This window comes from Ruditapes philippinarum, unplaced genomic scaffold (genome assembly GCF_026571515.1).
Source record: "Ruditapes philippinarum isolate M1 unplaced genomic scaffold, ASM2657151v2 ctg3737_1_1_1_1, whole genome shotgun sequence".
In the NCBI taxonomy this organism is placed as follows: domain Eukaryota; kingdom Metazoa; phylum Mollusca; class Bivalvia; order Venerida; family Veneridae; genus Ruditapes; species Ruditapes philippinarum.
In genome coordinates, this window is record NW_026859629.1 from 173,879 (window position 1) to 197,978 (window position 24,100).

Genomic DNA, 24,100 nt, shown 5'->3' on the forward strand with positions numbered 1-24,100 from the left:
TACTATTATTACTATTATTATTATTATTATTATTTATTATTATTATTATTATTATTATTATTATTAGTATTATTAGTATTATTATTACTATTATTATTATTATTATTATTATTATTATTATTATATTTGCTTTTATAAATATTATTACTAAATGGTTAAGTAGAACATTTTTAATAATAATAATTATTATTATTATCATTATTATTTGTTTTAATATTAATGTATTCTCAATGAAATTCAAGGAAAGAAGTTCACATTGCTTGCCATGTATATAATATTTTTACTAACAATAAGTAAGGGGAAAAACATTATGCAGTGGAACAATTTTGACGGAAAACGTCATCATCATGGTTTGCATATCTTTTATTGTTGATGTCAACGACGTCATTTCCTGTATTAACATAGTGTAGGATAAGACATGTAAGAAGATAAATATGTGATTTGTAAAAAATAAACAGAATCTCCTTGAAAAAGAGGGGTTTAACCCCTCGAAACGTTGGAGATAGAAAAGTTTGTGTAGTAGATAATTATTGAAAACATAAACAGAAAGTCTATGTTTCATTTATTGGCGATTCCTATAGGAAATCTAGTGTCTAATGCATATTATAACAAAAGTTGAAATACGATGAAACATCGACGAATAATAAAATACTACGTAATAAAATTTACATAAGGAAGTGTAGAATAGTAAGCATTATACCTTAGTGGTTGGAAATTTGCAATATCATTGTCACAAGTGGGTTCTCCCAAACAAAAGAGATATTATGTTCCGTTTTTGTAAACGCGCACAACACATCTTAATAAAAACCGGTAAAAGATGCATGATTCTATACTTTGGATGGGAATAACTTTTAGATTAAAAATTGTATGTGAATATGTATTACATTTAGCTTGAAGTGGATTTTAAATTTAATCTTCATCAATATGGTATTATATTTTTTATTGTATTGTTTTTAAATTCAGATTCTTTCTTATGTAATCGGATCAACAATTAAATTAAAAGTTTACGTAAATAATACAAAAGCCACTCCTTATCCTTTATATAAACACTTATATTTCTGAATTCTATAAACATATGTTCACCGTTTAGTTATTGCATCATTTCTACAATTCGATATTCATGTTTAACTGTTAAGCGGCTCCTGTAAAACACTTGACTGGTCAGGAATAGAAATGACCCTTGCTGAGATAAAATATATGAGCAACACTAGGATTTGGTTTGCTTAGTTTAACGTCGCACCAAAAAACAGTAAATGTCATATGACACCGAAACATGTAAGATGGTTTTGGCTAGCGCTGGGTTTTACAAATTTCAAAGCAACGACAGGGGTAAAAACCAACTCGCCTGCTGGAGTTAAGTGTTGCAGTGTTTATTTGAACTCATTTAGCCGCCTCTAACGATCAAGCAATGATACATATATATAAACAACTATACATTTTAACAACGACTTTTTAACAACCAACACTTATAAGTTATCTTTTATTTATTATAAAGAGTTGTTTTAAATTCACAATAACATTTAATATTGGTCCAGAGAAAAATGAATATGGCGATTACATATTTTTAGATTCCCGATTACAAACGTTACCTACAGATAAACGATATTTTACAAAATTCAAGAAATCATGCAAAATATTTTGTCTAGACAAGTAACAAGTCTGGTCTGCTTTGTGATAGACGAAGTGAAACTGATCCTTTACTTATTATATACACTGCAAAAAATATACTGATATACGGGAATATACGGTCCCGTATTTTTGACATATACGGGCGTGTACGGGATGTATTTGTCGAATATACGGACCAAGTATACGAGTCCGTAAAGGGAACACTGGGTATACGGGAAGTCCGTATATGCATCAGGCATATACGGAATTCCGTATTTGTCCCGTATACATGTACGTATATTTGTTCGTATGTTTGAAGTATACGGAGAATAAAATCCCGTATACGGACTTTATCAAGGTCGTTATCCCTGGTATACTATAAATATACCAAGGATATACGGGACCGTATTTTCTACATATACAGAGGATATACGGACTCGTATTTTCTACGTATACAGAGGATATACGGAACCGTATATTCTACATATACAGATGATATACGGACTCGTATTTTCCACATATGCAGATGATATACGAAATCGTATTTTCAACATATACAGATGATATACGGAATCGTATTTTCTACATATACTGAAGATATACGGAATCGTATTTTCTACGTATACAGGGGATATACGGAATCGTATTTTCAACATATACAGATGATATACGGAATCGTTTTTTCTACATATACTGAAGATATACGGAATCGTATTTTCTACGTATACAGGGGATATACGGAATCGTATTTTCAATATATACAGGGGATATACGGAATTGCATTTTTTAGTTGTACATAGGGTATACAGAACTGTATTTTCGAGATAAAAGAAGGTACAGATACTATCAAAAGCATGTATTTACATATAAGTGACACGTATACATGACCGAAATGCAGGCTTGTAAAATAGAACATGTTTTATTACACATTGTGAATGGGAACTGTAAAGTCATATGATTAAGAACTTTACCTTCACAATTGGCGTATTTCAAATAATAAAGTAAAAACCAAATCGAGTCACGCTTAAATAGTTATTATTTCATAAACATATATTCAATATGTATACATATATTAAACAAAATAAACATGTCTTCGCTACAATAGTCATGTATTGTTGTAAGCCTTATTCCAGAGGGACACATTAATGTAGCGTTGCAACGGAACGGCGATATACCGGTATGTTGCGATACAGAGTCATGAAATACGTATCACAGTGCAGAACATCCGCACCGCGATATTTTCTTCAGAGATCGAATTATACATGTACATTTTTCGATATTTTCAAGCCGTAACCTTTATGTATTGCATGTTGTTTAAATCTAGACCAAACTATGCTAACTTGAAGTTCTTTTCGATTTATCTTAAGAATGATTCATATGAGCCACTTATATTACACCCATAAAACATTTTAAAGATATTCATATCATTTGGTCGTGTTAACATTCACATATTATTTTAGGAAAATGAGTGCATAGCAAAAATTGATAATTACAGAAAGTTTTAATAATAATCATAAAAATTAAAAATCGTATTCACAGAAATTCGTCATTCAAACACTGTTCTTAAAAACACTTCAATATATCAATTATCTATAGGAATGTTACGTAGACCATGCAGTGTGACGGTGTCTATTTCGTGACGTAGGAAATATTTTCTCCAGATATTACAATCTTCTTCGGCATGTGTGTATCTGAAATAAGAGAGTTTAAAATCCTGTTTAAATAGTGTCATGAAATAGTTATCACAACTTTCAAAAAGACTATACACAAGCATTTTTTAAGCGTATACATATATACAATTTTTTATCTTATGCAAATTTCAAAATTATTTTATATTATTAGCATAAAGATGTCATTTATAAGCAACCATTTACACAGGATTTAAATGACATGATTGATCTATATATAAGTTATATGTTTTTGTTATGAAACTTTTACGAATATATATATTTCACACTTGTAATATAAATTATAATGGTATCTTTGTACTATGTGAAGAGTATTTTATTGATTAAAAATATATCTAAACAAAATAACATTGGTAAAAAGTGCTGACATATTAATCTTTTGGATCGTTTTACGATGTATATTAGCATCGTTAGTAGGAGTCAATTCGTTTGGGAAAAAAAAGGTTTGAAATGTACAGTGTGCCATCACAAAAAAATAAAGTGATAATTCTCACAAAAATTATAATTCAAAATATTCTCCCTCTGTATAGCATTAATCTGATAGTATGAAATCAGATTCAGATAATAAAATATACGTATCATATGTGACAATTGCATAAAATGACATAAGAAATATTTTAATTAATACATGCGAATGCGACAGTATTACGTGCGCACGTGAAACATTTACGTATCAACGCCATATGTTTCACGTGCGCACAAGTACTGTGCGTTTAGTATTATAATTAAGTGACGAGGTGGTCAAGTCCACTATGCAGGTGTAAAACAACTATCATATTGTGTTTATTATCTTCAAACAGGCTAGCTATATAAATTAAATTATCAACAAATTTACCGATATTCAGCGTAATGCAGTAGGTAAGGTGGTGGTAAATATCAATGCAAGACAGCTAGGCTCGGATTGCACCATTTTCCCAAAAATATTGCTTTATAATTATCAATCAAGTAAAAAAGTTTGTATCATTTATTGTAAAGATTATAAATGCTGTGCTATTTTCTATTAACTTCTCATTTTGTTTTAAATGTAGCTACATTTAGCCCTATTTAGCAAGTTGGTGCAAACTTATGCGGAATGCATGATACTGTACACAGACTGTGTTTAACTATAGTTAAGTTTGCACGAAATACTCTTGCACTGCAAAAGTACTATGACTACTACATACTATACAGGATAAATATCACTATCATCCGTGCATGTATATCTAAATTATTAAATATCACAACAAAACTACCTTTCTATCCCAATTCATTTTTCTAATGTAAAATTAAAAAACAATTTAGTGTACATGCACAAAAGAAAATGTAAAGTCACTCGATATCTCACATTATCAAAGCGGCGAACATATCGCTTACGCACGTAGTAACTAAAAAAATTACTATCATTAACAGTCATTACCATATATTAAAGTGATTTAACTGTAAAGAAATACATATTTTTGATACAGTAATATGTTTAAGAAAAGAAAACTAATTTTCTTGTTTAAATGACGAATTCCGCCAGATAAAAGGATAACAACAACACGACGCTGCAAAAACATTTGAAAGAATACATGCAGCAGCTATGTCTGTTTCATTTTAATATGTCAGGTGAGAGTCTTTATAATATCTGGAACAAAATCACATAGAGACTCGGTTATGAGATCACAATTTAATTCCTTTATTTCGTACATGAATTATATTAGAAATTAACAGTAAAAATTACCGTTAAGACATTCAACACCAATTGCGCTAACTTACGTAATCGGAGAAAACCGACACTCGTTATACCCTGCTGCGTTTATGATCAATATCCGGATCAATATCCGGCTTAATCAGTATTGGCTTCGATTATCGCAATACAGCACGTGGCTATTACACAATATTATGTCATAAATGAGACCGCGCGAAAAGAATCAAAATTGGGGAATTCGGAACTTCATAAGATTTCTATTCAAAACTTGTGTACAAAAACGCAAATCTTTATGTTTCCTGAAATAAAAAATTAAATAAATAAATAAATAATAAATAAATAAATATAAGAATAAATGAGTGATGAATGAATGAATGTATGAATAAATGAATGAATGATTGCTTGATTGATTGATTCAATGAATGAATGAATGAATGAATGATGGATGATTGATGAATGAATGAATGAATGAATGATGGATGAATGAATGAATGAATGAATGAATGAATGAATGAATGAATGAATGAATGAATGAATGAATGAATGAATGAATGAATGATGGATGAATGAATGAATGAATGAATGAATGAATGAATGAATGAATGAATGAATGAATGAGATATCATTGTTGATTTTTTTACATATGCAAGTACATGTATTATATTATATATAGCCTATTTTTGAAGGACATATATAAACGTAAAATTTAAATGCTGTGTGGACAATCCCGATTTCATCTTCGTGATTTCACAATTATTTTAACTTTCACGGATTCACGATTTTAATATAATTAATTCGTGTTTTGAACATCACAATTTCAACTTTATCATTTTCTCATGTTTGGCTCATCATTATAAAATATTATAATGATAATGAAAAAGAAATTACAAAATAACATAATTCACCATAGATGCAAAATACAAAAAAGTACTATCTAATCGTCAATCGCAATTGTAAAGTATTCGCTATTTATTTGCGGGTGTATGCTAAAATGCAAACACAGCGGTATTGAGCTAGAATACCGCTTCTGTATGCTACAGGTTCTCTGCACTGACGGTATCATTGGCTATTTCTATATACAGAATCCGTATTTGCACGAATACGGAATTTCGAATTTTAGTAATATACGTACTTGTCATAAAAATTCCGTATATTAGTAAAATACGGAATTCGTACATCAAATTTCCCGTATATTACGAGTGTACGGAGCTCGTATACTAGTCATATACGGACTGGTATAATATACGGTCCCGTACTTCTCCGTATTTCAAGTTTCCCGTATTCTTACACGTATATTAATGATATACGGAATTCCGTACACTTCCGTATATCCATGTCTTTTTTCGCAGTGATACATCTCGTTTTTTATGTTTATTTATAACTTTAGTGGTTGTGTATTGTAGCATGCATGCACCTGGTTTTGTTCACTAACTGAATCATTTAATAAAGTTTAAGTAAAAAGTAAGATATTTTAATCTAAGTAGACATCCAAGCAATGACCTCTTAAATTATGTTAATTAAAGACTACTTACGTCAAACTACAAAATATTGGTTATGTTATTAGTACCGGTATTTCAATTGATAAGTAATAACAAAAGAGACGAAAAGTATGAATAAAATATGAAATACAAACCAACTTAATTATCTTTCGTCCTCTGTCTCGTTTTGTCGGGAACTTGTAGGTGATTTTGCTTAAATTTGCTCGTTTTACAGGAAACTGCTTGAACCTGTTTAAAAAAATCCCATTGTTTTGTTTTTGATCGTTCTAATGAGGCATCACAGTCCTTTCTGTATGTGTTGTGCACAGTTACATAAACTGAGGAGCATCGCCGATAGGTGCAGCCGGCTTTGGTCCTTCGGGATCATTGATGCCAGCACTATTTAGTGTTGAGAATTGAATGAATGAATGAATGAGATATCATTGTTGATTTTTTTACATATGCAAGTACATGAAGCCGATGATAGGGGGCGTTAGGGATGTTGCCTTTATTCATTATCCCTCATGTACAGACAATGAAACAGAGTCTGCAATTTTTTGTAATCTTGTTGAGACTAATGCTTCCGAGGGATCACTTTGTTTCCAGATTTGAAAATCATGTTTCATACGGACTAAGACTAATAATTGATAATTGACTGATAATTACGAAAGATCGGTGAGGACATTTCGCCAAGTGAAATCTTAATTCATTAAGTTGAACGCCTGAATTCGTGAAATTGACACTGTAAATTCATAAAGTTGAAAAGGTGAAATCATACAGCTGAAATCTTGAATTCGTTAATTTCGTATGTTTAAAACGTGAATTAATTATAACGAAGTTAAACTTGTGAATTTACGATGATGAAAAGTTGAAATGTCCCCACTGGTCTTTCGTAGAAAATGCATCTATATTTACTGCAGAAGCAAAAAGCCATTGATCTAGCATTGTCATACATTTCACACGCTGTCATACGTACATTTCACAGCATAATAGTAATAAATTTGATTTTCGTTAGATTCACTCTCTGTATTATTATAATTGAAAATCGAAAGTCTGATAACATTGTGATAAATAAACTCCTTTTGCGATTTAATATTTTGAAAACTAAGTCAGTAAAATTATGTTGGATTCCAAGCCACGTAGGAAAACGAGGAAATAAAAAAGTAGATGATTTGGCTAATGAGTCATTAAATACCAACCAGTAAATTTATCGTTACCGAAAGGTGATTTTAAACATTCATTAAATAAACTTATTTCGTCTGAATGGAAATCAAATTTGGACAAATATGTATTTAACAAAACGTCAGGTAATCAACACTTGTCTTTATAAATCAACATCTCTATCTCTCCTTAACCGTCATGTTGTTCTTCTTAGATGTAGAATTGGACATACTATAGTTACACATTCGTACCTTTAAACAGGAAACGATGCTACATTTTGTAAAGCTTGCAATGAATATTTTACTGGCAAATATTTCCTTCATGAATGCCATGATCTTGCACATGTTCGTGATAAGATTTTATCGCATCAATTCACATAGATAACTTTTTTTGCCTCAGTTCGATCGAAACTCCTGTTCGATAACTTAAAGGAAGTAAACTTCTCTACTAAGATTTAACTAGCTTACTTGTACCTTATTTTATATCTACTTATTATAGTGTTCGGCGCAGTATGACAAGTAATGTGTCAGTATCGTCGTTAAACCAAAACAAATAAAATTTCCGATTCGGTTTGTACTTCATCACCCTCCTTTTCATTGTTGCCCTCTACCTTTCTCCATCTCTCACCCACTCCCAAACCGTTCCCTCACCAATCTCCGCCTCCAATCTCATACAAATTGTGTTCATATGTTTCCTTTTATTCCTTTTGGCACTGTGTTCCGTCTATTTGCATCTGCCCCATTTTGTATTCTTTCGGATTGTTTGGACTACGTCTAGTGTATGCCGCTTTACAATGTTGATCTTCAGTTTCATCTCGTTCACATTTAAATACATATTATAATTACGGTTTGTTTTTCTTTTGTTGTAGGTTTCTGTCTTTCAAACTAGCCCAATTATTAATCGGAAATGACGTTTTGGTGCAATGTGTCTGGAGTTGTGAAAAAGATACACTCAATTACAAACATACTTATGGCGTTAAGTTAAATCACACTCGATAGGCTCCGTTTTTTTAACTTTCATTGAGTAAACACTGCACCAGCTTGAGCTCAATATATTATATATTCTTTAGACACACATGTTAGAGATAGCTTACAAATTTTCAGTAATCATACCCGTGAATGAGTATGATTTTGAAATCGGGTTATTGATGTGTAAAATAATTGGTAAAATTGAGACTCGCATCCAGATTCATACAAAATGTGAAATTTTATCAGTAGAAAGCATGGACGAAAAATCAAATTAACCGTTTTTGAGCCCGTACTGATGCGTCTAAATATTCATTAAATTGTCACAAAATATACAAACGCACTAATTCAACTGTTTATGTGGTAGAAGTATGTTGATGGCATTAGCATGACAAAACATTAAAAAAATATATTACCTATTGAATATATAAAGTGCAAATATTGTTTCTGAATATGCTCTTTCAAAGAAAACAAAACAGAAACTTTTAGACTTACTTTAGTCTTACACTTTATTCAGAAATATTCCATGAGCTGACCACCTACCTAATCATGTTGTCAAGAGTATTTTGGACTTTTAGTTTTCACATCATTTTTTTCAGTTATTTTTTTCATTTGCTTATTTATTTTGTCATTCATTAGGGAGTGAATTTTCTGCACACAGCTATAATCATTTATGCTCTTTGATTAAAAGATTCATTGATAATAAAAATAAATGATCTTATAACTGAGACGTTACTTACAGAACAGAATTCATTTATTCAGGCTGAACAGGCAATCTCATTGGGTAGTCAATCATCCCGACGTGGCAGCTCCTCTAGTGCACCTGCAACAAGAAAAGGTAAGCAATAAGTATCAATATCGATGTTTGCGGTGCTAACCGGCCTGAGTTGGTTAACTTCTACACATTAAATCGACAAAAAATACACTTGTTGCAAGTACAGTTGCAAAACCAGTCAGAATAACTCTCATTGGCGTAATGAAAATTAGCATTACAAAAACAGTGAATGAGTAATATTATCATAGAAATTGATAAATGTTACAATGATACATGACTGTCAACAGGGCAAAGTCACCTGAGGTATTATAATGTACGATTATTCACTCATTACCTAGCATGTAGGCAGTATCAATTTAAAGGTAGAAAGAAAACATATTGTATAATAGTAATTATAATTTAATTAGTCTTGTCATTTTAAAGCTTAATCAAATCTATACATAAAGTTCTGTTTTAAATTTACCTGTTTGTCTTAGTTTTATCAAAAGAAATTGGCTTATGTTCATTCTTCTACTTTTAGAAACACTGTCAACGAGGAGTCCTAGATTTCTTGATGTTCCTTTTACAAACATTGGTAAGTACTGAACAATTGTAATGATTTTAGATATTTTAAGATATTTTAGATATTTTTAAAAAGAATGCTGATACGTTGAAAAGGTACGATACTGTCCTTACCTAAGACACTTAAATGTTCTGTCCTAACGGCTTGTTTCAATATTGGCATTCCAAAATTATTTGCCTTACAAATATTTTTCAATTTTTCACTTTCTTCAATCAGACTTAATTGAGTCTGTTATAATAATTCAATTAATGAAAACCAGCATTTTTTTCACCGAAGTAGAAGAAATACTCGCCTACTCTATCAGTGTGATTGTTGTTTATATGCTTTATAACATAAGAAATTTGCCTACCTTCCCTGACACTAAAATACGTTTATTACATCTATTTCACATGTACTATTATAACGTTTCGGTCAAGGAATTCACAAAAAATATATTTACTGGGTTTAAAAAAATATTTTTGGCATTTGTAAATATTGCCATGTCTTTAAAAGGTAGTCACGTACTTCATCTCAGTCTTGTTTAATTTCTTGAACCACCGGTATCAGTCGCTCTAGTACTATTAGCGTTGAGGATTGTATTTCGCTTTAGCCGGTGCTGGGGAGCCATGATAAATGTTGCACTATCCATAATCTCTCATGAACAGGAAAAACAGTGAATGTACAACCTTTTGTTTTCGTATTGGTAAATTTAAATTATTCTTACCAATTTATATTTTTTAAATAAAAAAATTGGTATCGAGACGTTTTGCTTGTTTGTGGAAATTATGGAAACGGTAAAACGAATACAACAGATACTTACTAAAAGCTATAGAATCTTCTGCTAAAGCTATAAGGCTACATATTTCGTTAAATTATTTCAATTGTAGGTGTGGCAGAGTTGTTAACTATTGGAAAATGTCAGTTAAGTGGGTATTTAAATATTCAAAGCAAAGACCGCTTTGGAAAGAATTGTAAGTATGCGGTTATTTGTTCCATAATTAATACCAATATAGAGAATAATAGGTTGGTGCCGTGGATGGAAAAAGTTTATCTGGCGAGGCGGAGGAATTTATTGGGTGAGCCGAAGGCGAACCCAATAAATTCCGGAGCAGAGCCAGATAAACTTTCTCCATCCACGGCACCAATCTATTATTCTATTTATCCTGTCACCGTTTTATTTTAAAGAATTTTATTAGGCAAAATACCTTCAATCACACTATCGGAAATGTTTCTATATAAACAAAGAAGGCCCGAAGCGTGCATTATTCTACAACAATGCACTCGCCGTTCTTATTATCTCCCTGTGTATTTTCACATCGAGGGCGCCATTTTGTTTGAAAAATGTAATAAATAAAAACAATTTTTTGTCGAATTTTGTTGTGAAAACTATCTAGAATGAAAGAAAGTAGTCTAACTAAGAAAATGAATTCGAACACCAATATCTTTTATTCAGTCGTTAACGCTGTACAAACGTTTAAAGTATTGTTTACGTGACGTCACAATGTAGCGCCAAAGAGCACGTGCAAAACAATCAAATCAAGTACGCTATTTTAATGTCGCGAACGAGTTAAGTTTTACATTTATTTCACTTTTAATAATTTTTATTTCGCTTGAAAAATTATAGAGTGAAATAAAATAAACAAACAAAGTTTTATCAACGTTTCCAAAATTCGTTATTCTACACACAGAAGATTTAACGACAGTTTTTATATTTTTTCTTGAAAAGTAGTCCGGCAAACATGCATACCACGTGATCAAGTGCCGTAGATCAGTAAAAATATACGGCAACTTGTTATCGGGTCGAAATTGATACAAGTGACAGGATAAATAACAATATCTGTAACGTTATTGCCAAATATGAATCTCTAACACTCATACTCTTGTAAAATGTATTGCAAATTTAGCAAAACAAAGAGTTGAAGTGAATCGCTTACATTGTATTTAGAAGGGAATAGTATGGTACAAGGCTATTTTTTCATATCTCAAAATTATAAAAGGGATATACAAATCTATTTGCAGGGAAGCGTCGGTTTGTCATCATCTCACGTGGATGTTTATATATATTCGCAAATGAAAATGCAACGAAAATGAAGGATTCTTACTCTCTTGATGATTTCGAAAGGTCTGCTTTTATTTATGTAATTGATGCCTGAATAAGATCTTTAATTTATTAATTGGTATTGTGCTCTTCCATTAAGGAATAATAGATAGAATTAACACGTGTTAATCATTTAGAAGACTAGTTCCAACTGTTTCGTTTTCTCCAATCAAAAATGTAGACACTTGTTACTGTTAATGATTTATTATAGTGGATTTAAGTAAATTAAAGAGTAGAATAACAAGTCACACACTCACCCTGATCATTATGCCAGACATAAATCATTCATTAATTTCAATGTTTTAAGAGATATGTCTGTTTTCAAAACCGTTTAGGAGCTAAGATTAATCAATATACTAGCTTTTTATCTCAAAATGGTGTACAATTTGTACAAACTAAGTCATTGTGGGTTTTTCCAAAATATATTACAATATACCTAACTATAATATATTTAGGAATGCAAAATACATTCATATATTAAAATGTTAAAGTACATGTTTAGGGCCATTTCGCATTGTCAGCCGAACGTTTCATAGTGTATTAAGAATAGAAAACAGATGAACACGCTAAGTTTTTTTTCCAGTGTAAGTGAAGACAAAATCGATTATTGTTTTTTTCTGAAGTTCAAAGAGGCTGGAAGATCAGCAATGGTATGCTCGTGTGAATCAGCAATGGACAGAACAGTATGACAATAATGTTTTAAAACTTTGTAATTAGGATTTGATTGAAATGACTGTGGGACTGTTTTTATATATTCATTTTTATTTCCTTCCTATAAAACATGACTATCAAGGAAATATAAAGTAAACTGTCATCCTTGAGTTTTACTCAAAAGAATGTATTGAATTCTATAAAATTCTTTCTGAATATGTATGTCTATTTTGAATAAACAATGAATAAACTATGTATTGGAAGCCACGATCCGTATCACAGGACAAGTAAAGTTGGTATTTTCTATATATTCATATTGTCACCACCTATAGTGTGTAGAATTTTAAACATGACATTTATATACCTTGTTTGAAATCAAAACATGTTTATTCTATATTAACAAAGAGACTGTGTAGCAATTATCAATATTTTCTTCCATCAAATTTGAGCATAATTTATCTTTAATACATGAATTTAGTATTTGTATGTATAAGAAATTCAATGCATTGACAAATGAAAATCAGTCAACTTTAGATTTTGTTTAATTACAAATCTCCAAAAGTTATACATTGGAAAATGGCGCTCGAAAAATCAGATGAATTTCTATGATAATTTTTGTATGCTTATTCATACTTATTTTACTGATTTGTTTATTTGTAGGAATGGATTTTTCAGATACAGAAGACAATGTCTGATGTACGAACTTATTTTCAAGGGTGAGTAATGACTATATCAAACAGGAGAAAAATGAAAACACACAAGATAGTTTGAATATATTTGCTTACATTTTAGGCTAAATGTCAATAATTAAATAACTGAAATAAAGTAAAAACGATCATGGTAAAACAAACACAGTAAATGTTACCTTTTTATCGTTACATATTATTCAGAAACAAAAAGAGTGTCGTAACTAACGGTTTTTACTATTTATTTAATAATATACATGTTACTCCAGAAATAAGCGACCAAAGGTGTAGAGTCATTTCAGCCTTCATCTTAGTAAAGTTATTATGTCATACATGTACCTTACCTGAAAAAAATATATCAACTAATAGATTACAATTATCTTAATATGTTCTTAACTTATGGAATGCTTGTGTTCTTAACTTATGAAATGTCAGTTTGATTCAGTTGCCGCTTCGTGCCGGAAGTAATGAGGTCTTCCTCTACAAATAAAGCTGGACCGGCATGCTGTGTTGATGCGACATAAAACCCAACCAAAAATAATAGACGCTCAAGTATTCTTTTGTAAATTAAGGCCCAAAGATTCTAAATACAGATGTAACACCCTATTTTATATGAAGATACTGACTTAAAACATAAACCTAATTAAATCAGAGTTTTTCAAAACCATGCTTTAAAATATTTTAAGTTTAAATATTTTTATGCTTCTGAAAATTAAATAAAACATAATAATTTCCTTTGAACAAGACATTTTAAGGACCTTTTCAGGAATTTACAGATGTTCAATTTATAGTCACCCCTAAAATAAATGCAGTCACTATAAATGACGATGATTTTAAACAAGACGAAATATTTATGCAGATTTAATGATTACCCTGGTTAAATCACTTAAAGAATGAACATGTGTATGATTAATATGTCAATAAATACAAATCCACAACAAATGTTTTATCCCCCCACTCACACACAGGGTGGGGCATTTAGAATTGCCTTTGTCCGTCCACCCATTTGCCAGCCCTCACGTTGTGTCACTTGTAGCTCTGAAAGTGCTTGAGCTCGGGTCGAAAACTTCACATGAATATTGACCAGTATGTGAAGTTCTGCACCTGGAGTTTCGCGTGTGAACTAATGCAGTTTTCTCAGAGCCTTGACATAGTAACAATTTGCAATTTTCATCTTGTTTTGCGCGTAGCCAAAAAAGAATTTGACCTAAAGTTAAAGGTTTCTCAGAATATTTGTAGTTGTGCACTTTGAGTTTTGCGTGTAGATTTAGTCAGTATTCGTACAGTTATTGTCCCTGACTTAATTAAACTTTGCAATTTTCAACTTGTGTCGCGCATAGCCCAAAAATAATTTTACCTAGAGTCATTAAACTTTACAAAACCGTTGGTAAGAATGTGTAGTTGTACACCTGGTGGTGTGCTTGTGCATTTATTCAGTATTTGTAGAGTTATTGTCCTTGACTTAGTTTAATTTAATTAGTTTAATATTTAGCATGTGTCGCGCATAAATCAAAAAGTATTTGACCTAGAGTCATAAGTCAATATTTGAAGTGGTGAATCTTGGAGTTTGTATATTTATTTATTTTTCTATATTTAGAGTAATAACCCTTGACTTAGATAAAAAAAATCACAATTTTTAAATTGTATTGCGCGTAGCCCATAAATATGTTTGACCTATAGTCATGTGTAGGTGTTTATCTGGGGCTTTGCTCGATTTAATTCTTTTATGCATACTTTAGTACATAAAATTGAGATTTGAAATTCTTATTATTTTAAAAAAAATCAGGATGACAACATTGGAAATATTGGATGTCATATTTATGCCCCAATCACTTAGGTGTAGGGATAGTCATGTAGTATTCCCTTTGTTATATGTCACTTTGTCATACTGTCCTGCTGTGCGTCAGTAAACTGACAAAGAAGTGGAGAGTGGGGACATTTGTGTCCTATGAACACATTTCTAGTTATAATTTTACAGTATTTGATAAAATCTGCGCTTATGATGATAATTAGCGATTTATAGTGATAAATTCTCGTTAATTTATTATGTTTCTGTTTGTTTTAGTGACAGCGGATTTGAAAGCGCTGAAATGACATCAGGTATGATATAAGCTACTTATCGAAATACCCATGCAATATAAAATTTGTTAAATTGCAAATCACACTTTCATCACAGAACAGTTCATAATTTTCTACAAAGCATCGAACTTTAAACGCCTAGATTACAAAATCCCTATATTCAGCTATATGTGGGTAAGCTAGGCTTATCATACAATGTTTATTATCGTCAGTACAATATAGTCTGATGGTGGCACAAAACAAAACAATACATAATTATAAAAAAATGAATAAGACTATTCCATAAATCATTTAAAATACCTTTACGTCATTATTTTTGACATTCAGACGTCATTGTCCAGTCTAACGCCATATGACATGCAAACATTCTTGTCTTCAGACAGTATAAATTATAGTACAATTACTTTCGAATCCTAGGACCAACGTCATCTTCCATCTAGTAATATTGAAGCAATATGAAACCATGAAAGACAATACTTTTGTACATGTATATATGTTTCAGTACCATGTATAACAGTCAGTACAGAAACACTTGTCGACTATTCTTCTGTTGATGAAAGTAGGCTTTATAAAATTGAGCCAAATCGGACCGAAAAGCCAACAGTTTTAAGGGCAATAAGCTCGCCAAGTTTGATAAAAGGTTTGTTAGCACCTTTATAATTTGTTTCTAATGTAAAAATTCATAACGTATTTTGAGACCATCATTTGATTATTTATTGATAAGTAAATTAGTTAACATCATCGTAATTTCGTGTTGATAATGAAAATATTTTATAACTTTCACGAAACCTATTTAAAAAATTGTGAAGGTTTGGATAAAATTCAAATCTGAATCATTTCTTAATATTTTGTTATTCAATGAGAAAATGGAGCGTCATTTTGACGAAAGCAAATGTTGCATAAGATCTTGTTAAATTATTTTAAAAATGTACAAAATTTTCGAACATGACCATGGTATTGAAAATGAAATGTAGTCATTTGATGTCAGCGCCATTGTAGACAGCCTTTTAGGTTATGTAGACATAGCTTGAATTTAGAGTAAAAATGAGAACAAGATCAGCAAGACAAGGTGACGTTTGAAAAATGTAAATGTGAACGTAACCCAGCCACATCGACATGGCACCCAGTAGGGCATAATAATGTGAATCAATCTCAAAAATGTTATTTCATATAGCAACGCATACGATTTTCATTAATTATACACTGGTACCTATTTAATAAATCCATTCAAACAAGCATTGCTCGATGTGTCTTAAAGCAGCCTTTAGTTTTTCTAAAGGCTAATTAGGTTATTTTTAGATATATCGTTTCATATAATTTTCAAAATATATAAGGTGGTAAATGAAATTTGCCGTCGATAAAATACATAAACAATGGTAAAAAGTCTCAATACCTCTAATGTACCGGTACACTTTCTATATGTAAATCAGTAAAGTTGATCATTTCTCGATCTTCTTTTTTTGGAAACGAATGTCCATGACGCGCTGTAAATAGCTCTCGTGACGATGTTTTGAAAATGGTTTAACAGTGATATGATGCACTTTTCCACGATACAATAACTGAAGTACTTAGTTTTAAACAACATAAAATTATTTCTCCAACCAAAAATGAAAGCTGAAGCCCACTTGACGGATGACATTGTATCAAGTACAACTGCTCTTGTTATCTTTACTGCTACAGGGCTTTAGTCGTTTTGGAGTTTAATTTAAAATTTAACACTTTTGTAAGAAGATAAACTACTGAAAAGAGCAACAGTCTTAGGTTGATTAAAAAATACCTGCCTATCATCGTTAATATTTATAGAAATAAATGACCTTTGTAGTGAAGTCCTATAAATTGCTCATTAGTGTTGTACTCAAGTCAGAAAGTGTCGACTTTTATTATTATTAAATTCAAATTGGCTCTGAATATGACCCGACCAGGGATCGACTATCCCGTATTTCTCTACTGCCGAGATTTATGCTCACTCTTCCAAACACCAGTTATGTAATTGGCCAATCCTTTGTTAAACTCGGGTTTGCATGTACTTATCTTGTATTGGATGTTTTTCCATATGTATTTCGTTTTAGGACCTGTCACAAAATTCTAAAATAATGCAAAAGACATGGGTGTTAAACATTCAGTTGGTAATGTGATTTCGCTTTATTTTTGCAGAAGGTATTCCAAGGCAAGGGATAAGTTATCCAAGCACATTAAGCTTGCCCACTCCTACAGAAGGTAAGCAATTACTTCTGCATATATCAGTATTCCAATAAAGCTTGGCGACTGTATTTCTGTTTTAGCTCTAAACTTTCTTTTACTTGGTTTATCCATGTGTTTTTAAGTGAAGTCGGATTATTATTATTAAATTTAAAATGGATTTAGCATGACATGGCCAGTAATAGCAAACCTCACGTTGTTTCAGATTGACGCTCTTCTTCTGAGATAATTGTGTACTTACATAATAATAATTATGTAAATAGAGAAACCTGAAGTGATCAATTCCCTTAGGTTTATGAGTATATTAAAATACAACTATTGTTTCCGATATACGTGTTTTGTTCAATGTATTCGAAAAGAGATAAATTAATGAAAAACATTTTTTGGACCCGCCAATCTAAAAAGTCAGTGTTCATGTATGTATCTTGCATTTGGTATTTTTGTTATATGTCTCTAAATTGGGACATTTCACTAATAATGTCGTAATGCTGAATATAATATACAAATTCAGTCGGTTAAGGTCTACGCTTTACTTTGCAGAAGGTATTCAAGGGCGTGAGATTAATACTCCAGGCATATTGAGCTTACCCACTACCATGAAAGGTCAGCAATTACTTCTGCATACATTAATATTCCCAATATGTTTGACGAATGTGTTTCTGTTTTTTGCTCTAAACGTTCTTTGACTTTCTTTATGCATGTGTTGTTCTGTAGTGAAGTCGGATTGTTATTATTAAATTCAAAATGGCTTTGTGCATGACCCGGCCAGGAAAAGCATACTTCAAATTTCAGGTTAAGGCTCTACTTCTGAGACAAATTAATGAAAACACTTTTAAATAGAGGAAACATAAGTGGTTAATTCCCTCAGGTTTAGGAGTACATTTATATACAATCGTAGTGTCCGATAACATATTGGGTAAAATGGATAACGTAATGAAAACAGATTCTTAAACTTGTCAATCTAAAACTCAGTTTTTCATGCAAATGACCTTCACTTTTATTGAAATAATGCAGAAGATCTGTTTATGTTGTGGATGTACGCTTTATTTTGCAGAAGGTATTCCAAGACGTGAGATGAGTTATCCATGCACGTTGAGTTTACCCACACCTATGAAAGGTAAGCAATTACTTATGTATACATCAATATAATTATCCAAAGTTTGACGACTGTATTTCTGTTTTAGCTCTAATTTATCTTTGAATTGCTTTATTCATGTGAAACGATTTACTATTGAATTGTTTCTTTATATTCAGAGACATGGCAGAACTGTTTTAGAAACAGTAGAAATTTTGAAAAAGATGCGAAGATGCTGCTTCTAAAGGGACTGTTGCCGGATGATATATTGCTTCAAAACATTTGCAAAAGATACGGTCGTAAGTCTGAGATTATTCGATACATCACCAATGCTATATGTCAAAACATCAAAGAGCAGTCAAATAATATAGTTCAAGTTTGGCCTGCTTTTCGGTATGGAAATGATCTGAAAAATAGTGAAAATCATATTATTTTTGTTATTATAATGGAAACACATACTGATATTAAAACACATTACCAAATATATGAAAGAAATATCAATAAAATATTGCCGGTGAGCGAAAAGGAAAATAACTGCATACGTGACAATGAAAAGTTAAGTGATGTAAAGATTAACGATATAACATTATGCTTGAAGTCAAATGCCAGTAAATTGATGGAAACACATAAAAATCTCACATGTGTAACTATTAGTAGAGTCAAATCAAGCGGGCATGGTAGGGAAAACAGAATTGTTAAATCACTTTGTATAGTACTTTATGTACAGGTCAAAGGATTTATTCCAATCGATGAGGATCCGTTTGAACAATTCATTGATGCTTATCCAGTTGACGTTCGAGAAGGTGTATTTACGCTTTGTGGATCTCCTACAGATTTACATCATAATGTGAGAATGGGCTGTGCACTAGACAGTGGATTTGGAACAAACCAAGGAACTATAGGTCCGTTTTTCAGATATCAAACTGATCCTTATACTTACTTATTAACCAGTGCTCATGTTTTACTCGACCCAGAGCAAATGAAGAAACTGATTGTTGACAATGAAGTGCATTACGGAATGTTTGGTACCGATACTTACCAGCCCCCTGAAAGTATATCAGTCGATTATAATCTCGCCATCATCTGGGGTAAAATTAGAGTTCGCTGTCTATAGGAAAGGGCGGACAATACAAACCTGGAAATGGAAGTTGCACTTGTCGAATCAACAAAAACCCCGGATTCCATAGATGGGGGAAATTTCCTTCAAAATTAAAAATATAGTTTAATATATAATTTTATTAGATATCTAATGATTATGTTTGTTATAAATTTATAATCATATGTATACAACTTACTAATGCTAAATTAAACTTAAGTTTTGTGGCCGGAACTTCGCAATTCTTTCCCTTTCGAATTAATACGGTATCATATAGTAAAGCCAAAACGTAAATGATAATAATTGTAACAGTAGATGCTCAAATTGATGATGGTTCGGCTTAATACAATTCATTATGTAGGAATGCAATAGAATATTCAGTCCAAACAGTAACGCCAAATGTTTTTGCTTTTTAGCAGGTGCAACCGATGACGCTTATGAGTTTTATGCCGGAGGAAATTGTAGCTATTCAGCACTGTTGAATGATCCATATGTATACAAATACGGATCGGTGACTGGACTTACCAAAGGTAGAGTACGATTACAAGGAGCTTCAGTGCGAACTAGTATATTATATGGCAAATCTCTTGGGCTTGACATAACATTGCATGATCAAATCGAAATAGAACCTGTTGACGGCGTTGCATTTGGAGAGCTAGGAGATTCAGGATCACTTGTATTTCAAAAAGACGGAAACAGATTGGCTGCATTTGGTATATTTGAAGGCAAGGTTAACGACGACATCTTTATGGTTACACCAATCCTTGAGATGAAACAGGCATTAAGTGAATTAATGTCGCGCTACAGAGATCCTCCCACTGATACACAAATGGAAGTTGATGAACAGAACTCGGCTGTGACTTTTATGCTTTATTATGTTCCGCCGTCTAGCAACGTATCGTTATCTGCTGGAATTGATCGCCATATTTCTGCCGAAATTAGCAGACAAACGACTGAAATACAGACAAATATTCTGCATCATACTGATCACAAGATTGGTTCTGTCAAGGCCGAATAAACCGCTGTTAAGGCGCATATTGATAACACAAAACGAGAAATAATTGAAAACATAAGTAGTCAAATCAGTATACTGTCACAGGCTATTATGAGAGATAGATCGCAAATGCAATAGCTTTTACTATAGAACAGTTACTTTCAGTGAGTATGTTCGTCGATATATTTATAACTTATAACCCGTCCAATTCGTGCAAGAAATTTAATAGAAAAAATATGTTTTGTGCTTCTTCTATAGTGAGACTATATTATTTGCTAGACATAAAAAGTAACAATAAAGAACTACCGCACAGCTAAGCTGAAAATGATGCAGGCTCGGTTTCATGGAACCTGTTCACGGGCGACAGTGGTTAATGAACAATAACGTCCACATGCCCATTGTTTACTTAGAACTTGTTTCATACCGACCAAAGCAATAGTGCTCAAGTATAAACAAGACCTAATCACAGACAATCCAACAGTCCCCTACCGGTATGATGTTGAATAATTTCCTTCTCAACCAAATTAAATATAAATGAAGAAATGAAAGTGGAAATTGTCTCAGATACCCCGGTATTTAGAATCATCAAATAGTTAGGAAGCAGTCGTGCTTTTGCGACTGTAAGAAAATTAAAGTCAAAGGAACAAGTGTGTTTGAGAGTCATCAATATATTTCAAGATAATTTCAATGTATATACTGTTTCTATAGCCACGGCAACAGCATTTTCTTCGTATAACATGCCTTATCTCTACGTGACTTACTATCCATAAACCAAGCAGAGTACATATGACTTTGGTATTTTTGAGTTATGACGGGATCTTTACTTGATCTATTTTCATCATTTTCGGTAATCCAGTGTATTTACCGTTTACAAGTATTAATGGGTTCCGAATTCCAATGCATTTTATTGGTGTTCACCATTTTTGTAACCATTTCAAACAAAATAAAAAAGACTTTGCAAGTTTCGCAAGTCATCTATTCAATTAATAAAACGAAGAGAATCAAAATGATGTGAACAATTTTAGTATGGCCTTTGGTCCACTTACCAGTTATCACTAACTTAACTTTTGTACTTTTGAGTTAGGATAGAATCATGACTTCTTCTAATGGGTAAGATTAAAAACGGACGAACATTTTCTGCTTTGAGATATTTAAGTTAATAGATTTACAAAATAAGAATTTTGAATACATTGAATGATCAAGTGAACTTCAGATGGATATAAATCAAATGCAATGTATCATATTCTCGTTATATTTTATAATATTTTTAGGGCACATTGTGAGTCAGAAATCCATATTTTTAATTGACATGTTTAAAATGTATTTAATAATGTAAAAAAATGGATTTAGACCTTTAAGGTATTACCATCCTAATGCATTACCTCCGCTTTGTAGAGTATTCAAATAGGCTAGAACTACATTGAAAATGAGGGCCGTGGGTTTAATACTTTTTTCTTTCTTTTTTTTCTTTTAAGATTATTTATGTATCTCTCATGTCCCATTTGGAAAGAAAAAAGTGTTTTATTTTGATTTTTTAAGTTATATAGGTATTCATTGGCTGAATTATGCTAAATCTAGTAATTAATATTGTATCTGATATTTTAAAAGTGTAATAAAATCAAAAATATACGGTAAAAGTATTTCATATTTAACAAGATCAACCAATATACTTCTTTAAAAATTTAGGGAAACTTTGAAAACAGGCACTCATTTGGGTAAATTTTAAGGATTTTTTAAATTAGGCTCCCTAAGTAGGAAAATGGTCAGGCACGTGGTAAAAATGGGTGGGGTAAGGTAACATTTTTATACAGATTTTATAAATTTGACGTAGAAACCATAATTTTGCTTATGTGGATTGTTAGATGAATGGTACTATTTGTTTCTTACCAACATTTAATGGGAAAACATTTTTCATTAGAATGTTATTGCAGATTATTTAAAGGTTTCTCATTTCTAAAAAGGGCCCTCATAACATCCTAGCTTGAGTTCAGAAAAATGGCCATAACTTGATTTCCGTACGGTAAAGTTTGTTTAAATTTTGCATACAGGTGTACTTTAAGGTATATATCTGACCTATGATGTCAATTTTTTTAGTTCCTTATAGTGCCCATTAGGGTGGTAATACCTTAAGATGTTTTACAACTGAAGACGTATTGCTGTACGTGTTGAATGCCATACACAATAATAAATCACTATAATTTTACTAACCGATCAGAGAAGGCAAAGATATTTAATCATGTGAGAAATGGGTATTTTTATTTGTCTTTTGAAACTGTAATATAGGCAAACTAAAGTGGACTTATATGTACAGCATAAACATCGAGCAGTAACTTTTATCTCATTAAGATATTACGTTTAATGCTTTTTTATATAATTGTTTATTATTTATATGTATTTGTACTTGTATAATAGTGTAACTTATAAGTCCAATGTACCGGGTGTTGTTGTTGTTGATGATGATGTTTTTTTGTTTGTTTATGTATTCATGTCATGAATGTCGGTTTGGTATTTACACAATATGTCACTATCATTAACAATTTGCTTATTGACTTACACAATGTCGCTATATTTAACAATTTGCTTACTGATTTGATTTATATCACTTAGACACAGCTGTTAAGACTATTTTACACCGTCATTTAAACGAGAAAATGTTTTTTCAAAGAGTAAAAATTGTAATACATTGGCACAATAAAAGAAAATATGTACAGCATAAACATCGAGCTGTACGTTGATCTCATTCATATATTACGTTTAATATTGTTATATGTAATTGTTTATTGTTTATATGTATTTGTACTTGTAAGATTAGGTGACTTATCATTCCAATATGCCGGGTGTTGTTTTTGTTGTTATTGTTGTTGCTAGGGTTTTTTTTGTATTCATATCATGAATGTCTGCTTGGTATTTACACAATGTCACTATAAAAACAATTTGCTTACTGGCTTGTTTTATACAATAAACAGCACAAATAAACAGCTGTTTAGACTCTTTTTCGCCGTCATTTCAACGAGAAACTGTTTAACCAAAGAGTAAAAAGTGTAATATATTGGAATAATAAAAGAAAATATTTCTAATATTCGAGTTAATATCTATCGCAGAATCAATGTTCATTGTTCAGATGCATCCAATATTCAAAAAGGGAGAACAAAACACGTGGACGTCGACCCTCAGCCTCTCATTATCCTATCACACATGATTATTGGATAGGCACCCTTGGAGTGAGGCACAGAATAATAACTTGGCACGTTCGACTATTTAAAAACTTGTATCACAATTGTCATCTGTTTTTGTTATATTTATAAGATGAATATATAATTTTTAAGAATGATTACTC

General features: G+C 31.5%; 2 protein-coding genes across 3 annotated transcripts in view; both read left to right on the forward strand.

Annotated features, from left to right (window-relative positions):
• The window catches only part of LOC132757293 (uncharacterized), a 36,393-nt gene extending 12,480 nt beyond the window's left edge, over positions 1-23,913 (forward strand). The window contains exon 2 of one of the 2 annotated variants that reach the window (XM_060748541.1): positions 20,189-23,913. In XM_060748541.1, coding sequence (XP_060604524.1) covers positions 20,189-20,787 — 599 coding nt within the window. In that variant the 3' untranslated portion in view covers positions 20,788-23,913. Of the gene's footprint in view, positions 1-20,185 lie in introns of both variants that reach the window. The other variant, XM_060748540.1, reaches the window with a different exon arrangement.
• LOC132757292 (uncharacterized) lies at positions 621-19,787 on the forward strand. Its single transcript, XM_060748539.1, has 13 exons — positions 621-865; positions 9,332-9,407; positions 9,865-9,918; positions 10,773-10,856; positions 11,905-12,007; positions 12,567-12,666; positions 13,295-13,350; positions 15,386-15,420; positions 15,902-16,039; positions 17,554-17,616; positions 18,139-18,201; positions 18,653-18,715; positions 18,853-19,787. The coding sequence occupies exons 1-13, from the start codon at positions 818-820 to the stop codon at positions 19,785-19,787; spliced, it is 1,818 nt and encodes a 605-aa protein (XP_060604522.1). The 5' UTR covers positions 621-817.
• Positions 23,914-24,100: the final 187 nt, after the last annotated feature.

Coding starts and splice junctions, on each gene's coding strand:
- LOC132757292 (XM_060748539.1), top strand. CDS start 818: ATGCATGATTCTATACTTTGGATGGGAATAACTTTTAGATTAAAAATT. Junction 9,919..10,772: donor TGTTCCTTTTACAAACATTG/GTAAGTACTGAA, acceptor TTTCAATTGTAG/GTGTGGCAGAGTTGTTAACT. Junction 15,421..15,901: donor AAGCGCTGAAATGACATCAG/GTATGATATAAG, acceptor TATATGTTTCAG/TACCATGTATAACAGTCAGT.